This window comes from Falco punctatus (genome assembly GCF_963210335.1).
Source record: "Falco punctatus genome assembly, chromosome: 3".
Taxonomy (NCBI): domain Eukaryota; kingdom Metazoa; phylum Chordata; class Aves; order Falconiformes; family Falconidae; genus Falco; species Falco punctatus.
The window spans coordinates 61,843,577-61,863,769 of NC_137582.1; the positions used below are offsets into that span (position 1 = coordinate 61,843,577).

Here is a 20,193-nt window from a genome sequence, read left to right on the forward strand (position 1 = left end):
TAGTATCTTAACTCCTAATGCTAATGTGACCCTGCTGAATATAGCTTCTCTGCATCATGGCACTGATCCTGAGAGCAGAGCGCCCAGCAGGATTTGTACAGGTGCAACAGCTGGCCCACATTCACAAAAAGCTAAAGGGTGAGGGTGTGAACTGCAAAATGAGAACAAATGGAACAAGCCAGCTCAAGCGATTCAGCCAAGGGGGTCAAACCTCTAACAGAAATAACTAATAGCTTATTTTCTACATCACAGTGAACAAATAAGTATGCACAATAACTCAAAATTAATACCTAGTATTCCGCACTCATCAGAAGACAGAAAAATGGGATCAAATGAATGGCCTTTGGTTGACAGGTTTTCACACATGAACTATGGACCCTGAAAGATGCTAGACACTCCCACCTCCTACTGACTCACTGTTGGCAGTGAAAATGAGAACTGACACCGGAGATTGTTTTTTTGAAAAACCTGTTAAATAATTCAGGGCTATATCTCTTGCACAGCTGTTCTTCATCAGTTTTCATGGAGTGATGTGGGTGCTGTGGGCAGAATTGGCTCTTTAGCTTTGAGAGGTGAATATAACTTTCTATTCCATTGTATGCTGAAAAGTATGCATGAAAATGACACAGATACTGAATTTCACAGAAAACAGTGAAGAATTAAAAGTATAAAAGAAAATAAAGAGTCATTTGAATGTGTTTCCAAATATATGTCAAATGGGAACCAATAAACAAATTCTGCACTTTGATTTAAGAACAAGCTCATCAAGGATCTAAACGACTTGTCTTAAGATATCTTGCATTTTATGTATTCCTACCCCAGGAACTCAATCCTTTAAACTCGCTTTCTAAATTCAAGGAACATATCTTTTTTGGTGGATTTTCTGGAATCAGCACTGTCTAAGGGCCAGGCAACAGTGGGATTCAGCTGGGCAGGGGGCTGTAAAAACACACAAGTACACAGACAGTGCCTGCCTTGAAAAATCTGCAATCCAGACAGCACACAAAAGCTGACAGAAATGTTAAGATCCAGTATATTAGGAAAGGCTGAGACAAAAGGAGGCTTTAGGCTATATTGAGCTGGGGCACAAAATACTGAATCATGACATTCAATAACATGCTTCTGCAGCTTCTCATCTTTCCTCAGATGGCTGGAAGTTTCCCTTTAGGTAGCTCTCAAGTGACACTGTCTACCTCCTCTTGCATCAGACCAACAAAACCAGACATTTCTCAAATACTCTCCCTTGTTCTTTTGTCTTTGAAATTGTCTTAACTCCATGGCTGTGGATGAGACTGTGTCCTTGAAGATTTCCTCTGCTTGCATGCAAATCCCACAAAAAGTAAAAAAAATAACAAATAATGACTACTTGATCTGCTATATGTAACATCTCTACTTCTCTCCATCCTATTTTCACCATTAGGAAGTCACTAAAACAGAGAAATTGTTTCACCACTGTTTCCAAACGCATCATAACCTGACAGGTAGAACCTCTGTGCATGCCTTAAATGTACCAGAGCTCCTGGCTGTTGGAAATGTCCTGAAAGCTTTTGCAGTGAGTTGCTGGTGTGCATGCCTGAAAAAGTGGATTTGCCAAGCAGTGATATCAGGATTATGAGACCCAATCTACTACCAAAAGAGCTTTTTATTTTTTATCTTATTTTCAAGATATTCTTTCAGTGTTAACAGAGAGGGACCACAAAACTACTCAGGTCAAATGCTTATGTGACAAGCAGGTTAGCAATGGCATTTGCACTTCTGCAAGACTGTTGGGAGACCTTCTGATGATCTCAGGAAGCAGGGACCAGGAAGCATACTTAGAAATGTAACCAAAAGGAGAGTTCAGCGCCACTGAAAAATAAGGTGTCCAGTTACTGTAACAAGCCAGATGTCTGCAGCCAAAGGACTAGGGAGGGTCTGCACAGGATATATGTGGTACCGCAAGAGGAAATGCACTACAGAAGAAATCCAAATATAGCATGTAACGATCTGTTGGGCAAAGTGAACATAGGCACAGCTAATGAAGGACACTTCCATAGAGGTTGACTTACACTTGGCATATCGATAAAGCAATTAGCCAATTAAGAAAATTACATTAGATGACAAGAAGTAATAATGGTACAACGTTACACAAAAGGAATTGATTTTACAGATGCAAAAGCAAACCACAGCCCAGTTTCTGTGGACTCGGGCTGCTGAGCAATTGGACCTTGCTGTAGTATGTACATCCTGTTACACTTGTCACTACAGTGCCCTACAGAGAATCAACATGCATGTGGAAAACACTCCTGTAACAAGGTTTGTACCTGATAAAAGCCAAATAAGTTGAGAAAAGGCCAAATTAGCTGCCTGACTGATGAACTGGAAACTGACCCTGGAGAAACCATTACTGCGCCTGATGCTCAGGGAGCTGCATCTCACGGGGCCATTGTGGTTCCTGGCATACTGGCAGCCATCAGCAGGTGAACCCTGAAAAAAGGAGGCAGAAAAGAAAGCCAGAGGGAGCTCCCCACTGATATTCTTCAATGTGAGGAGCTCACTGGATGCCCTGTACAATTAGAAAGATGAAGCTCCTGTTTAGGAACAATTAGCATCTCTGTCAGCAGCCTATTAGATCTGCAGCTAAGCACGTCTACAGTTAAATACACTTTTCCAGTGAAATTCTATAATAATTATTCAGCACACTAAATGTTGGTAAGTATCGGTACCTTACTGCTTGACTTTTTTATGCATCACAGTAAGTCTTTTGGAGGGAAAACAGTGTACTTCTGTCAGGAAAGAACACTGAGCAAGAGAGAGAACCAGAACATGATAAATTGAAAGGGAGGTCTGCAAGAAGACCCCTGAGATAGCTCTATGAAATCTGCTCTTGCAGGTACCAGTAGAACCATCAAGGTAAACAAACAGGTTAGGAAGCAGATGACTGGATCATAGATTTTGTTATAGTAAGAAATAAATACTCACATGCAGAAAAGTTTCCTCCCAAGGGATGGCAGGCAAGGTATGCTCAAGGCTAGGTGATTGGTGGACCACAATATGAAAAAGCTGTCTATGCAGGGAAACCTGAACATCATCTTTGTCTCCCAGGAACTGGTCAACCTCTTGTGCACCAAGGAGTATTAATGTCCCATGGTCAATGTACAGTAATCCTGAATTAAATGATTCTTCCATCACCTAGTTTTATCTGCATAGTCACGATATTTGCTGACAAAATCCAGTCTAACTTATAATGAGTTGGTGTAATGACATAAAACCAGGGACCACACCTGATTCTGGTCCTTGTTTACGTCTTTTGCAGAACTGGATCTCAGACCTTTCCTTTTGATATATGTTGGACATATTCTCAGTTGTCACTCTGTTCAAAGAAAACTTCTAATAATGACTTCAAAAATATATTTTATGAGATATTTCACCCTCATCTTTGCCTTTCCACAGAGGATGCAGTGATTTAGGACTTTCACACAGTTCCCAGAGATATCAACAAAGGCTTGATAGCAAGGCCTAATTGGTATGACTGAATGCCAATGTTTAAACAGGAAAGCAACATCCAATTCCCAAGACATAGCAACAGCAGAGAGAGACCAGTCACAGAGGTCTCCCAAAATACCACAAGATACAGATGGAGACACACAAATGCTTATAACTTAAGGTATTTTTAGTGTGCAACATGTTTAATGAAGTTTAAAACAGAATCATCCAGAATCGTCGAGTTATTGTCAAACCAATTAAAATAAATGTCCAGGTGAAATGGATGTGAATGTATGAAAACATGCAAACTGTATGAGAATGTATGAAAACATATGTGAATACTATTCATTTCAAAGCCTCTATTATTTGACTCTACCCTATATACGGAACCATAAGATTTTCAGTAAGAGGGATCATCATTCAAAGCCTAGACAAACGCTGGGAAATACACAGAGAGATTATGACTTAACTGTCCCCATCCTGGACTAAGAATTTCAAAATGAAAAAAGCCACTCATGTTATTTATGCTGAAATATTACCTAACTTTTCTACAATTTCTGAGTTCCAAAATATACTAAATGTCTTCCTAGGAATACATTATCTATTTCATTTTAACACCTTTCATATAAAAACTCCAACTGAGGAAAGAATAATGAACAGAAACACCGATAAAGTATGTAAAAAGCAGAGTGCTCCTGATGGCTTTGATTTACATCTGAATGGATTCAGCACCAGTATTTAGAAATTGAAAAAACCCATATTGCCCTCTCCAAACTCAAATTTTTCAGCTCATAAACCCTTTTGGGATTTATAACAGCTTGCGCTGTAGTGACTTCTGCATCCCATATGCTAGGGGGATGGGTTGATTTATTAATACTAATAGAAAATTATAGAGGCCAAATTTTGTAAGCACTGACCTAAATATAGAGGATACTACCTCAGAAGTAAATACCTCCAAAAAAAGATACAACTCCAAGGTGAAAGTAGCTACTTGTACCACAAACAGTAACATAAACAAAAAAACCCCCTTCTATAAACATGGGATCACATTGGCAGTGGTCCTAACTGAAAGAAGAGAACATGACAGTGAAGGTTTCAGAGATGAATGCAGTCACTGTGACATGTAGAAGGCAGCGAGGGAAGGGAAACAGAGTAAGCGAGAAATATTTTTCCCATTTTCTGTATTCTGTTGTGTCTTTCTCATGCCTAAAATATCAAAACCCTATTACCGAATCTTAGGACACCTAGCATAATGTCATGTAAGTCTGATATTTAACCTTTATGCATTCTCGGACCTATCATGTCTTTTTGAATAAAGAACAGAAAGCAAGGTTCTGTGACTGCTTTTGTTAAATACTCCTTGCACAACATGGGCAGATATCCAGCTAAGCCTTGTATTCTACCTCCATAAAACAGCCTGACGATGCACCTCCTACCTGCTCATGTAAAAGAGAACTGCTGTTACATACATCAAAGCTTTAGAGAGTAAAAAAATAAAAAATCTAGTGCATCTAGGAAACTGAGCTACCAGTCGCAGGCAGTTCTCTCTCACTAATCCACCAGTAGTGGTACCATCAGCACACTGTACGCAATGGCTTAGCTGTAGCACCAGCAATGATATATTCAGGATCACTTTTATGACTTTCAGATCATGTAAATCACTGCTAATGAGACATCTATTTAAAATTAAATGCTCTTTACATAAATTAATATTCTAATAAAGTGTAAACACTTCACAGTGCTTACAGTAACTGTATTACTATTCAACAAAATGGAACTCTTCTACAAGGGAATAAAATAACCTATATGTTGATTCCCTCCCCCAAATCTTGTTGAAGCAACAAGTGCATGAGTAGTAGCCTCAAGGACTGCAGAAAAGCAAGTCCACCATGGACTCTGAGCTGCTCAGCCAGAGACTAGTGGACAATAAGCGAGTATATCTGCTGACTTCCCCTCCTGCTTTGATGCATCCCTTCCTCCTAAACATTTTTATGGCTACTAAGCACATGACCAAAAAGTACAAGTTCAATAAATCACTGCTGCTCAGTATCTCCATTCTGCAGAAAACGACAATTTACTGCGTGACAAATATATGCACTGTGGATAATAATACTAACATTATTTCCATTTCAATAATAAAAATCACTGACTTCTTTTCTCTGTTAGATCTTGAAATATTGCATTCCCTGTAATCTTGCCTGTTTTATACCTCTCTGCACATTTTTGGAAGTACCCATACCTGGAGTCAAAGAAGTGGAGCTTCTACCCCATTGTCCGCTACAGAGTGCCTTCCCCCCCTCACTGATACTTCTGGTTTTTAAAACTTTGGACAACTTAATGAAATTTTATTATTGAAAAAATAGTACTGAAATGTCCTCTTCCCCCTGCTTAGCAAGGTTGCCTAATTGCGTAATTCAATCAGCCTGATTCCTGAAATTGCGCAGGTCACTGTGCAGTACTAAAACTTAATAATCACAGAAAGCTCCTGCTGTAATGAGTAAGGCCCCTGAAGATGAAAATGTGCATGCATGTTTATATAAACAAACAGAAATTAAGCACAATCTGATAGCAGTTTAAAAAGGCTTCCCTTGTCCCTTTCACAGTGCACTGATTGTTAGTGTTTCTGCCAGTCTTGCACTTTATTCTTAGGCAAACCTAAAACATCAGATAGCCAAGAATAAGGAAAAGGATAACTATGAAATAATGAGAACTGGGAGTCCAAAAAGTGTTACAAAGTTAGAATTGTTGCCAACATCAGCTCCAATTACTTTTTACTCTTGTGATGTTTGTCTGGGTTATCAGTTACAGTTTGGGAGAGTCCCTATCTTACATCTGCATGTATACAGAAAGAGTAAGCAACACAACCCCCCCACATTTTATCTCCTGTCTATTAAAACAAAGGTGACAAAAAAAAGAGTCCAGACTTACAAATAAGACTTTCACCAGTATGTGTTTGAAGTTCCACAAGTTTTATACTGCAGCTGTGTTTAATTAGCACTAAAATACCACACCCTCCAGGTGGATGTAAGATTTTTAGGACCATTAAAATCCAGCTCAGCGCCTAAACCAAGAACTGTATTTCTAAGAATGATGGCAAGTTGCTAGACTCTACAATGGAGCCTGTTCTGGGTGTAATTCGAGCCCTTCAACATTTCTACGGTGGAGGTAAAAACACGGGTTCTCTCATGAAACATTACATTATTCACAGACAAACCTGTGGGGTCTAGAAAAAGCAGGAATTTCCTGGAACCTGCTATGTAGCCATCTGTGACATCACCAACAAACCGCAGGGCCACAATCCATGGAACAGGTTAAACTATGTTGGCTCTAAAGGATGAGTTAAAAATCATCCTCTTCCACTTCAGTGTTCTAAACTTGAGTGTCAAAAAGATCCTGAAAAAGAATTTGCTGTATGACATCTCTTGACCATAACAGGTAAGATGATGCATGAGCCAAAAATGCGTAAAATGTTATCAGTTCTTATCACTGTGTCCTTTGTAATGAGGGCTGGCTGTCACCTTTTGAAATATATGACAATATACATAACAAATATACTAGTAGGAGCTTTTATTAATTAATGTACTCTGAATTATATTACTCCTGATTCCCTTCAGGAACTAGAATATACTCTTCTACACACCAAAAAGCCTGAGAAAACTCTTATCAGCCACTGGTTGGAGTGCATCATAAATGCTTTTCAGTATTGCATGCTACTTCAGTGTGAAAACAGTGTATAAACTGTTTTCAGATTTAAAATAGGCACTTGGTATCACTGCTGATATCTGGAAATCAATTTCATTCTCTAGAGACCGGACTTTGAAAGACAGTGTGTTCTATTCTCCTTATTTCTAGACACTAAAAATAGGATTACAGTTTTGTCATGAAATATTTTTCATTTACTACAACTTTCGCTGATGCTGTTGAAAATCGTTCTGGTTTTAGTGTAGATGATGACTATAACATCTCTGAAATTCAGTTTATTGATTGCTTTAAACAAATCCCTAAAGGAATGTGGTATGCTAAAATTCAGCAGCAACCACAGTATATATGGATGGAAATGGTGCAATGCTCTAGATATAGGTATCAGGAAAATGCTAGAGTTGTAATGAAACAGAAGAGGGACGTTTAAGACTTTGGAAATGAAGTCTACCCTTTCAAAAACCATCTAATGAGTTCACTCTCCTCCAAAGATGTGAAAGGTATTTTTTCTTCTTTTGTGAGCGTTAAGAAATTTTTGTATTTATTTTGCTCTGTGTTAAACGTAAGCACGACAGATGTGCTGCACGTTGTTTACACAAAAGGTGTAAGGTACAGTACCTTCTCACATTCTGCGTGGCTACCTATTCAGACTTCAGTATCTGGCAAAAATTGAAGGGAACCGTAAGACAGATTTTCCATTTGGAAGGAAACTCAAAGCATGCAAGGTCACATTGTATTTGACCCAGGTTTAGGACTATGTTCTAACAAACCGACACAGGAGAGCCCACCAAGGCATTTCAAGTCCAAGTCCGTGACGAAAACGTTTTTTTCCAGATGGCTCCAAGCCATATTTATGTGAGCAACAGCTTTTGCTTTGTTTCATGGGGTGATTTGTTTTACATCACAGATTCCACGAACAGCTCAGTAAACCCAGTCCCTTCAATTCAAGGTTAACCTTGAGTCCAGACCTAGTTTTCGCCCTTGGCAGCCTCCAGCCTACACTGCTGGAGGGAAGCCCACCCACTGGGGGTGCTGCACTTTCAGGGATGGCCCCTCATAGCTGCACCCCCCCCCCTGCATGACAGCTCGCCTGTGCTGGCAGCTGAGATGCCCAGCTGAGTGGAGTGGTGCAGCCATGGCAGAGTTGTTGTGGTAAGCAGCTGTCATCATCTCAACTCAAATTTGCTGTTTGCTTCCCAACTGAGACCCAGGTCATATTGCTGACGTAAAGGATCAAGAGATGCAGAAGGCTCAAAGCCCAAGGGCTCAGACACAGGGACCAAACCCTCCTCAAGCTCACAATGTGTGCATGGGCACATGCAGAGGCTCAAAGTATCATGCTAACGAATCAGGTTTTCTAAAAATACTCAAAATGATTACATAGTGAAGAGCAATACATAAAGATGTAAATAGCCAAACAGAAAAGACAAATCCTCAGAAATAAAGTGAAATATTTATTCTCAGTGGAAAGCATTTGTCTAAACAGTGTCCAACACACAAATATGTAGTTTCCTATTCCTGAACAGTAATTCTACAGTAAGACTCCCCAGTAAAATATTTATGTTACAGTGATTTGAATGATCAACAAGGGAACATTTCAATATGATTCTCTACACCAGCCCAGAAATGCTGGTTGCTAAAGCACTGTGGTGTTGGTCCTTACATATCCCATACTGCTACAGCAAAACACTGCCAATGAGCCAAGACAGCGACTGTAAGTGTAGGGCTGGTGTCAGTATGAAGGTCTAACCCTGTAGACAAGTTTTCTCACTGTAACTGTGTAAGGAGCCTGCTTCTGAGTTTGCTGGTCTTCAAACATTTTTCACAATATGGAAAACAGGCTTTCTAGTAACTTGGGACCTAGAAGCAGTTGGTTATGCATACTGTCTGATATGATTTTCATAGGGAGGTAAAGCATATAACTAGAGGACAAGCGAGTGGCTACTTACAAAAATATAGAAGGCTACCCTTTGCATGTTGCTTTAGTTTACTAAGAACACTAACCAAGAGTATAAATTGACAAAACAGTTGCTCTTCTGCTTTCATTTCCCTCACACATACCTTCTGCTCTCCCCTCTGCTATTCAAGTTTTATCAAGTGCCTTCTCCTTCACAACTGGCCTTGATGTCTTCCTTGCATTGGCTACTTCTGCTCCTTCCTTTGAGGGCAGAGGGAGACAGACAACAGCTACTCTTATCTCTCCTACCAACAGACCTAAAACAAGACGACAGTGATGGTCACATTTCTTTCTACTACTCCACAGTCAGGTGTACTCATCCTAGCTACAACAAGGACACAAAAAACAAAACTACCCAAGACCGCATCACAGTGTCAGCAGGCACGCTGGGTGCTTCCTTGGGTGCAACATGAGAATACCTTCCACAATCCACCAGCTTCAGAAAGCAGCTGTACACCCACCCCATGGGCCATGAAGCAGCTTCCCAGCAATTCTCTCCAATGCAAATCTGACTGGCAAAACTACAAATTGTGAGTGGCAGTGAGAAGGATCATCTCCTGTGTCAGGTTCTCCGAAACAGTGGAACACAAGTATGATAACATAATTACAGCGTAATTAATACATTATACAGAAGGTGTTATGTACCAGGGCTGAAAATGAGTATTTAAAACATTGCTCAGTTTCCACATGGCAGCATGTGAGTCCAGAAAAAAAAGACTCCACAAGTACAATGGACACCAGCTTTCTGAACTGCTAGGCAGTAACACCCAGCAGGAAATTAAGCAGGACTTATCATACATGCCTAAGGGGCAATTACAGAAGCTTCTGTTTCCCAATCATAAATTTCCTGGCTGCATAAAGTTGTACTAAAAGGGTTGAAGAAATGTTGATGTTCAATGTCTACCGAATTAAAGGAAAATTAACTTTGGTGTGCAGAATAAACTATTGTTGCAAGTTTCTGATGAGGCAAAAGATAGCATGCTAAAACCTCTGATTGATTAAAAGTTTATCGCAGGCTGTGTTCCACATGCTATACATTGTCATCTCTTGGAAACACTGAAGGGACAGTCACAAATAGTCATTGGTAATACTGTGTAACCACATGCCTTTCAAGGACATTGTATAATGACTAATTGTACCACCACAACTTGATCTCCAGCAGCTTTTACGGCTAAGCATTCTTTTTAGTCCCAAGTTCTCCTTGACTCCAAAGAGAAATTCTTTTTTAACGTATTTCATGACTCAGACACTGCACATCACCTATGCAAGGACCAGCACTCCATGAAACCACAGCAAGATAGGAACATTAACTTTTTTTTTTCTTAACATCATGTCTCCTGCCTTTCTGTCATTTGTTAGGTTTTCAGAGGTACTTGTCATATGAAGTAGCATGACAGGAGCTTCAGCAATGATGCTCTACTGCAATCCATGGGTGTACTATTTGTGCTACTCTGCAGAATTTTCTCTCTTTCAGTGTAGATTTGGAGAAATGGGCATTCATTGCTTTTAGGCTCATTATTCTGCAGGGATAGTTGTTGATAAGAAGGAAGCTCTGAAGAAATCCTATTCTCCTTAAACTGTGGTATCTCCATAAGCTACACACCCAACTCCTGCTGCAAGTCATACAGTACAAACCATAGAACAGGAAAAGCCCCTTCTCAGAGAGTTCACAAGCCAAGGCAGGTTTGTTTTCAATCCACATGGCAGTGAGCAGACAGAAGTACCACAAAGAGACCGTCTTACCGATTGGGATAAGAAGGACAAAATCTATATACTGACTTTGAATAAAGAACAGTAGTTTTCACAGTTCCCTTTCATTTTTATAAAGTGACGTTCACCTGCATTCTGGAAACATTTTCAGGTGGTTATATGCTAAGTCTTTAGCACCTTGCTAATAACACAACACAACAACAAAGCTTCAGATACCTTGGTGAGAACATACCTTAAAGCGGAAACACATGAAGTAACTGATCTCTCACAAAAACTGAACAAAAAGTCTCTCCAGGTAACTAGATGTCTGTACTGATTTAATAATCAATAAAGACTGTAGCTCAGGACTCAAGACAAAAAATATGTAGGTAACTGAATGACATTAAAACTACACTTTTATATTATGAGATTTAGTATTGTCAGTCTTACACGGGTGCTGGAGAACACACAGAATCTGTACAAATTTCTTCTATTAAAACATTGGTGTATAGTCTTTTTTCCCTACTGAGCCACCACTCACCAAGCTGGAACTGGTCTAGTTAAACATCTAACACTGTTTAATTTGTACTGTGTTTGCTGTAGTAGACATCACAGGCTTAGACAATGCCAACTTCAACACTATATCCCCTCAATAAAAGGTTATTCTTACTCTTCTGCAGTACTGCCGCTGTTTGTTTCATCCTGCAACAACTTCACTGTGCTAGATGTTCCACAGTTGCTCTTGAAACAGAAGATCATTTCTGGACCTTCTACTCTTGCTGCTCATATAGACACCACACAAGTGCAATGTGAAAACTGTCATAATAGAATAAACTGTTCCTGAAACATTTAAAGGCATTTTTTTTCACTCAGACTTTGGCCAAGATTATAATCTCTGAGATGACACACAAAAATACGATTAAAATGCAGATGTTTTGCAAGATAATGCCCATTCTTAATGAAATAAAGGTTTGCTTTTAAACATGTATTTTTAAACTGAGTTAAGCTTAAAATGGTCAGTTTCAATGACAACAGCCCAAGACAACTGCTAGAGAGACTAAAACTTTGGTCTCTACACATACCAGAATAAAGAAATGTAAGGAAACACAGGTATGAGGTCCAAAGAAGGGCTCAGGTTTGAGGTTGACTCTTGAACATTGAAATGAAGATTTCATTAAACAAAATAAGGAAGAGTATGTTACACACATGACAGAGGTGGCTGAAGATCTCTGTGCTTTGCAGCTAAACCAGTCTGGATGGCACCTTGAGTCTCTGTCACGTCAGTGAGAAATGGATGTGGTTTTTTAGAAAAGAATGAGCTGGTTTGCCTGGTATGCAAGTGCTTGAGTACTCTCTAATGTGGGTAACTGTAACCGTCAATTTTGGTAAACAAAACCCTTCCAGAGGATATAGTGACTTTTTCAGTATTAAAATTAATTACTCATAAAAAACTCATTAAAATGAGTTTATTGTGCTATGACTTCTGCACAGGAGTGTAAGTTCCTTATATAAGCTTACAAGTTTTCTTAGTGCCATTTGGATCAATTTAATTTCATATGAAGTAATATTTTTGAAATTAAAATTGTCAAAATTATGAAGACAATTAATGGTCAGGAAATTATCAGAATATTTGTTTTATGAAATAGTATTTAAGATTTTCCATATTTTCAAAATACTTGTTTTCAAGGCAGCCTTTCCTGAAACAATGTGTCCAAGCAGCTGACCAGACCCCATGAGATACACTCAAACTCCAGGCAGGAGTTGGGGCAGTAAATCAAAGTATTTGAAAGAACTGCATGCATCTGCCACTCACCTTTGAAACAGAAACACAAAACTCTTTAAGAAACTCTTCATCTTTTGCCCCTTTATAAGTAAGCCCAACATCTTTATTTCAAATAGGTTAATAAATCCAACTAAAAAACAATAGCCTTTACAGATGCAGTACTTTTCTAAACCAGCACAACCTTAAAAGCGTACTCAGGAGGGTATAAAAGACATGAAAACTCACCAGGTACATAGGAAAAAGTAGTTATTCATTCCTATGAAAGGTCAGCTGCAATCCTGAGTCTGAGCTTTCAATAAATGGTGAAACCTAATTTATTTGTACTGGGTATTGCTGCTTCCTAATATAACCCAAAACCTCAGGGACACACTGGTAGTAATGCAAAGACAGGATGCTCTTTTAGCCAAGAAATCATCTAAAAATGTATCTGAAGTAGAAAGTTATTATGATTCCACAATGGTGGCATGCATTTGTTTGACATTCACCACTGCATACTGGGGACAGAGAAGTATCTGAATTTAGTTCCCATGATCTAACAGAGAAGCTATCTAGGCAACTTGGTACTTTAAGCCTATTCTCCCTTTTTCTTCACATAACCATTTTCTAAATAAAGCACCCAAACTACACACAGTAAGCAAATGCAGAGATTCATAGAAAGTGTTTAGAAGGATTTCAAGGTATCTATTTCAGCTCCATCTGTTCTATTATTTGATGTTTTAAAATATTCCAGAAATACCTTAAATGCCCCTTTTGATATTCCAACAAACATTGAATACAGACTTAATTAGTGAATAGTTGAACTATTCTTGGTTGCATTTCTCATGGGCTAAAATACTGTTCTGAAAGAATAAGCATTTCAGTAGATCCATTCGCAGAATGGATCTTGCAAACCAAGAGATGGCAGAGTCAGCACAAAATAAAAAATGGATGTATACCACTACAAGTAAGAGAAAAAGAAACTGGAGTAATTTTGCAGACTGACTAAAACCAAGAAGAGGATACACTTGCAGAGAAGTAGTATGATGAGGAATAATTGCACTAATTTATTGGAAGCAAAGTTTAAAGTTAACATTGTGGAAAACATTCCTGCTGGTGGAAAAGCCATTTTCAAAGATGTTTAAAATCAGTCCTAGGAAAGAACTATAGTGTGCATAGTGAAGAATGAGACTCTATGTTACCTGGTGATCTAATTTTCAATTGCCTGACTCACAGATTCTATACTTAAAAGACGTTACCTAACGTAATAATCAGAATTTTATTCCATCAGAAGTACAAATTTAATAATGAAATTGTATTACTGCATGAATACTACTACATCCCAAGATCAGATTCTCTTATGGAGAGATCATCAGTGAAACAAGACTGATTACCAGCTTTAGATGGCTTAAGAAGAGTAGCCCAGCTCAGCCTATAGAGGCTATAAGTATTTATTCTTTTTCTTTCCTGTATGAACTCCCATTTGAAAAAGAACCTATCTGGGCAGTATTCAACGCTAGTTCCACACAGTGCAGCTGTGGCTAACCAGAAATCTTTCATTAAGCTAAATAAGGAGTTCTAATAACAGAATTTTATTAGTGCTAGGAAATACTCACAAGGCTCTGAAGAAACAAGAACCTTCTATTGGCCAAACATTTTTAAACCCCTATCAACCCGCCTATAGACAGCTCCGATATAACTTAGAGAATGCTGTAGCATTTTGTAGCCATCCTGAAAGAGAAGGTATATGAGCTCTAAAAGAGGAAGGGGATGAAAAAAATAATAAAATAAAGCAGCTAAACATTCCAGGATTTACTTATCCTAAACACTATATATCCACTGATTTTGAATAACCTAAGTCCAGGATAAGAGCAAAATATTTTAAAATTTGCCTGAAATTCTACATGTCTGCTTTGCTCTTGCAGATGGCCCAAATTAAACTTCTTCTAGATGTAAAAGATAAAGGGATGGTTGTTCTTCATTTCCAAAATGAAACTATAACTGTATAAGGTTTAAGAGGTGATAGTCTGTATCACACCTCTAATTTAAACATTTTTCAAGTGTTTCTATTACCAAAATGAAAATATTTTCAGAGGCTTTAATACAGCAGTGTGAAAAGAAAAACTAAAACCAGAAAATGATCTTTTGATTCAGAAGTTGGCATCTGAACATACTGAGAAAAACTAACCTACAAAATTTTAAGACAAAGTATACCCCCCTCTCACCCATCTCTGAAGCTGTCAGGAGTTAGATTATTAACAATAATCTAATAAATGAATTATTAACAAAGGCAACAATTTTAAAATAACATAGAATTAGGCTGAAACATTGATGCATTCACTTCTAGAGGTAAAAATTATGGAGTTGTAGAATCAACTTTAATTTCCCTGCAGGATGAAAGCAGGAGAGGGAACAATAACTGTCAAAACAAAAGAAAATTTCACATATTTTATCATAGCAAAAATAAGCAAATAAACATAAACTAAAATAATTGTGATGTTTTTTGCCCTTTTTGCTATTACACTTTTTTCCCCTTTCTCTTCATATTGTCTTTTTACTCAACCTAGAAAGCAGTGCACCAAAAGTACACATTTACAGTACTTTCACCTCATTTACATGAGGGCAATATATAGAATAGAATAGACTATTTCAGTCAGAAGAGACTGACAATGATCATCTAGTCCAACTCCCTGACCACTTCAGGGCTGACCACAAGTTAAAGCACGCTGTTAAGGGCACTGTCCAGATGCCTCTTAAACACCGACAGGCTTGGGGCAACGACCACCTCCAGAGGAAGCCTGTTGCAGTGTTTGACCACCCTCTTGGTAAAGAAATGCTCCCTGATGTCCAGTCTAAATCTCCCCTGACAGACACAGCTTTGAATCATTCCCACGCATCCTGTCACCAGATCCCAGGGAGAAGAGCTCAGCACCTCCTTCTCCACGTGTCCTACTCAGGAAGCTGTAGAGAGCCATGAGGTCGCCCCTCAGCCTCCTTTTCTCCAAACCACATGAACCCAGAGTCCCTAACCACTCCTCATAGGACATTCCCTTCCCACCCTTTCACCAGCTCTGTTGCCCTTCTCTGGACACATTCAGGGACCTTCACATCCTCCCTAAATTGTGGCTCTGAGCACCGCACGCCGTACTCGAGGCGAGGCTGTACCAGTGCTGAACACAGCAGGATGATCACCTCTTGTGACCGGCTGGTTGTGCTGTTTGATGCCCCCCAGGACACAGTTTGCCCCCTGGGTTGCCCGGGCACCCTGTGACTCACAGCAGCCTGGTGCCGACCAGCACCCCCGGAGCCCTTTCTGCGGGGCTGCTCTCCAGCCACTCCTCTCCCAATTCATACCTGTGCCCAGCACTGCTCCATCCTAGGTGCAGAATCCAGCATTTAGACTTGTCAAATTTCATCCCATTAATCACAGCCCAATGCTCCAATCTATCCAGATCCCTCTGCAAGGCATCTTGCCTCTCAAGACACCAACAGCACCTCCCAGTTTAGTACCATCAGCAAACTTGCTAATGGCGCATTCAGCTTCGGCATCCGTACCGTCGATAAATGTATCGACCAGAACCGGCCCTAGAACTGAACCCTGAGGAACACCGCTGCCGACCGGTCACCAGCCCTGTGCAGCCCCATTCACCACAGCCCTTTGATCCCTGCTGTTCAGCTCGTTCTTCGCCCAGCGCACTGTGAACCCGCTCATCCCACAGATGGACAACTTGTCCAGAAGGATGCTGTGAGGGGCTGTGTCAAAAGCCTTACTAAAGCCCAGAAAAACTACATCCACTGCCTTCCCTTCATCCTCCAGGTGGGTGACCTTATCATACAAGAATATCAATTTAGTTAAACAGGACTTTCCCTTTGTGAACCCATACTGACTGTGCTTGATGATTGCATTATTCTTTAAATGCCTTTCAACAGAACCCAGTATAATCTTCTCCACAATTTTTCCAGGAACTGAAGTTAGACTAATGGGTCTGTAGCTCCCTGGGTCTTCCCTCATGCCCCTTTTGTCAATTGGAACAACGTTGGCTAGCTTCCAGTCAGCAGGGACCGCCCAAGACATGTGGTAGAGTATCAAGAGGGGTCCTGCCATAATGTCCGATAACTCTTTCAGTACTCTACAGTTTCATTTAAACTCAGAGAGATATTACAATTTCAGCAAAATCAAAACAAAGGTAACACTTAAAGGAAAAATCAAACATTTTAGTACAGCCAATCCCCCCTAAAGGTCGTATTTGCATATGGCCCCTATAAGAGGGGCCACAAACTAAATGGGAGGTAGAATTCAGAACAGTCTTGATAAATCAAACCATTTTTGAAAGAGATGGGCAAACATGCATTTCCATTACACTGTAAGAATACTCAACTACATAAATACGGGATTAGAAAAAATGGTCTGTTCTGCAAAACAGGATTTCTGGGTTACAGTGAATCACAACGTGTGAGACAATGCTACTGGTGCAAGAAGTACCATATAGTAATACATAAAGAGAGTGTCACTTGCAGACACTTGGGTAATTATTATACATCAGTCTGCACTAGTAAATTCTCAGCTGAAATACTGCCTAGATTTGGGCACTGAACTTCAAGAAATATCTGGAACATTTGGAGAAAACAGAAGTAGACCAACAACGATAAGACTAATCTCCTTCCCAGAAAACATGACGCACGAAGAAAAGTTTGGAGAGACTAAAGTTGTGTAAAGAAAAGAGAATGAGAGAAAAGAGTACATATGACAGACATGACTGCAGCCTTCAAAAACGTAACAGGTAACCATAAAAACTAACAGAAAGTTTTTCTCCGTTTCCACATTAGACTGAAGGAGGAAGACAGGATATTTTGACTAACGGGAGAAAAGCTTCCAAACGATAAGCATCAGAAGAGACTGTCAAGTATTTCCAGTGGGGCACACAGGGCTTAAGAGTAAGACAAACAGCTGTAAAAAAATGTTTTATTAATAGTTGATCTGGGTCTGGATAGAGAAACAGAAAACTCCAGTCTTTCAGTCTATACTTCCGTACTTCTTATTGAGTGGAAAGAGTTAAATAAACATTAACAGCTAACTCTAAAATGCAGAGATCATAACACTGCAGATACTATGGGTACAGTGCTGTTGTTTCTGCAGCTATGGCTTGGCACACTGCTGTAGTCAGTTTTGCAAAGGATTACTCATATAGCTGGGAACAGGAAACACAGCGGGGCTCACCAAATAATTACAAGCAGAAGTACTACCAAAGTACTTTCTGGAGTGGGAATTCTGTCTTCTCCTCACCTATACAGAACCAGGTATACCTTGGTGCCATTTAATGACAGTAATAGATTTTATTGCCTGATCTAGCCAAAGCCTCGGCCTTTTCTGTCTTCTTCATTCACAATGGTTTTTATACCTTCTTTAACTTCTTCAGTACCCTGGAGGTCCAGCATCCATAATGCCACTATTACGTTCCCCTTTTCATTTGCTTCACCTGAAGCTCACTGACTATAGCCATACCAGTAAACTAAGAAGTGCCAGTTTAATCCACAAACATAATCAGGCACTGATATTCAACAGCTGAATTTTTCATATTGATAAAACAATCTGGGAACCACTTCAGTTGGCCAACAACTTCTCTCCCAGACAACTCAGGCAGGGAGTTCTCCTATGATAGCTCCTGTGGGACCAATACTGTCCCCAACAGGCAACTTCAACCCATCCTCTGTGCCCAGGAGGCAAAGAGAGCTTAATGGTGAGGATGTGGGTCATTTCATGTCAACTGGCCTCAGTGTCAGACAGCAGTGAGGCATATTTAACGAACAGCCATACCCACTGTCCTGTGAGGCCCCAGGTAAGGAAATTATTATTAATGGCAGCTGGAATAGAAGCTGTTGCACTCAGCAACTGCTAACGAACAGACAGAAATGGTATGTTCTCTCTGTTTCTTCTGGAGTGGACTCTTCAGGACAAAGCAATTATTTTAATCAGTTCCCACTGTAGATCCTGTTTCCCACCACAGGAGGAAGAAAAAGCCAGCGGTTGTATCTCTGTCTTTGACAGTCAGGAACTCTCTACTCATACAAACAGTGTGTAGCTGATACAATTAATCTAAAATCATGCAGGTTTAGTCATAAGAATGTTAAACAGATGCAGGAAAGCGACTAATCTAGCTCACTTAATTAATAATACACAATTTTTTTTTTTTTTAAAAAAAGAAAATCTATTTTTAGACTCCGAAGGTCTGATTTGAACTGACAAAGCCCAAGACATTCCAGTTAAAACTGATATTTCATAAACACAATTATGCCTTTTACTTTAAGAAATGGTTTGAGTTAAAGGTGAAATGGTAAGGCTTGCTCCAAGTTTCCTTAGGATTTTGTTAATTTAAGTCAAATGCTTTACTTCACATAAGGTTTCTTGTGTTCAATTGTAGTACAACTATTTACTCAAGTGGCAGCAGCATACTCGGTGATAAATTAAATAGACATTTATCAAAGGTAAGTTGACAGGTTTAAAAGTTAAATGTAAGCATTGTAAGACAAGTACAAATAGTTTCTACCTGGAGTTTACATATCCAGATCACTGGACAGATATTTTAATTAACTTCTGCACAATAAGGAATGTTTGCTTCTGAATTATTGAAGAACATTTCCTGAGACAGGAAGATAGAAAATGTCATGCAATATATAAAAATTTTAAATCCTTTTTCCCCATACAACACAGGCAAGAAAGAGACAAACACTGTTCAGAAACATAAAACTTGGTGTCAAGATTTAAAGTTAAATTAAATGAACAACTTAAGACAGTTCCATCAGACAGAGGCATAATACATGGGGTTTTCATTACTACATCTCATTTTATTCTTGATACATTGGATTATGATCTAATAACAGAAAGTGTAGCCGCCTCAGCTTCTGAGGGAATACTGAGAAAGCCTGAAAGATGAAGACATACAACAATCAGTGGTAAATCCAAAGAAAATGCAGCTCTGGTGGGAACAAAATAGTTAATACACCTCATTTCTTGTCTTCTTGCCCTACCAGTAATTCTTAAGGTAAGAAGCTGGAAAACAGAAGCAAGCTACAAACCCACAGGAGCACAATGCTAAGTGCCTTCTCATCAACACTTCACCTTTCAAACCGCTGAAGCATTTGGACACTTAAAATGCTAATAAAAAGTATAAGGCTTTACTCACAGTTAAAACCAGGTTCAATAGTTCTTCCAGCTTCAAGACTGTTTATTGTAATCTGAAAGATGATGTGCAGCAGCAGAAATGAGAGACTGGTGAAACACAGAGATTTTAATAATCGTCCTGTATGCCCTGAAAGACAAAACATACATACATATAGTTGGTGAATTTCTAAACATTGCTTAAAGGTTTTATACTGAAAACCAGTAAAAATATCCTGAATAAGGATATTTCTGCAAGTCAATTCCACATTACTCATGATTGTCCCTTAAGGGTCAACATCATAGCAAAAAGCATACTTAGAGTGTCTTTGAGTACTCTTTATCACAAACTACAATGATTGTTACTACTAATATTTCCTTTTACTTTTTCGATTAAAAAAAAAAAAAAGTTTCTCATTTCCAGATAGCAATTTTACATCAATAATAACATCATGATGCTTATTGCCA

General features: G+C 39.2%; 1 protein-coding gene across 13 annotated transcripts in view; it reads right to left on the minus strand.

Moving 5' to 3' along the window:
- Window positions 1–20,193, minus strand: part of PIEZO2 (piezo type mechanosensitive ion channel component 2) — a 314,755-nt gene that overhangs the window by 183,285 nt on the left and 111,277 nt on the right. For all 13 annotated transcript variants that reach the window (XM_080379006.1, XM_080379005.1, XM_080379004.1 and 10 more), the window contains one exon: window positions 19,751–19,876. In XM_080379006.1, coding sequence (XP_080235132.1) covers window positions 19,751–19,876 — 126 coding nt within the window. The remainder of the gene's footprint in view (window positions 1–19,750; window positions 19,877–20,193) is intronic.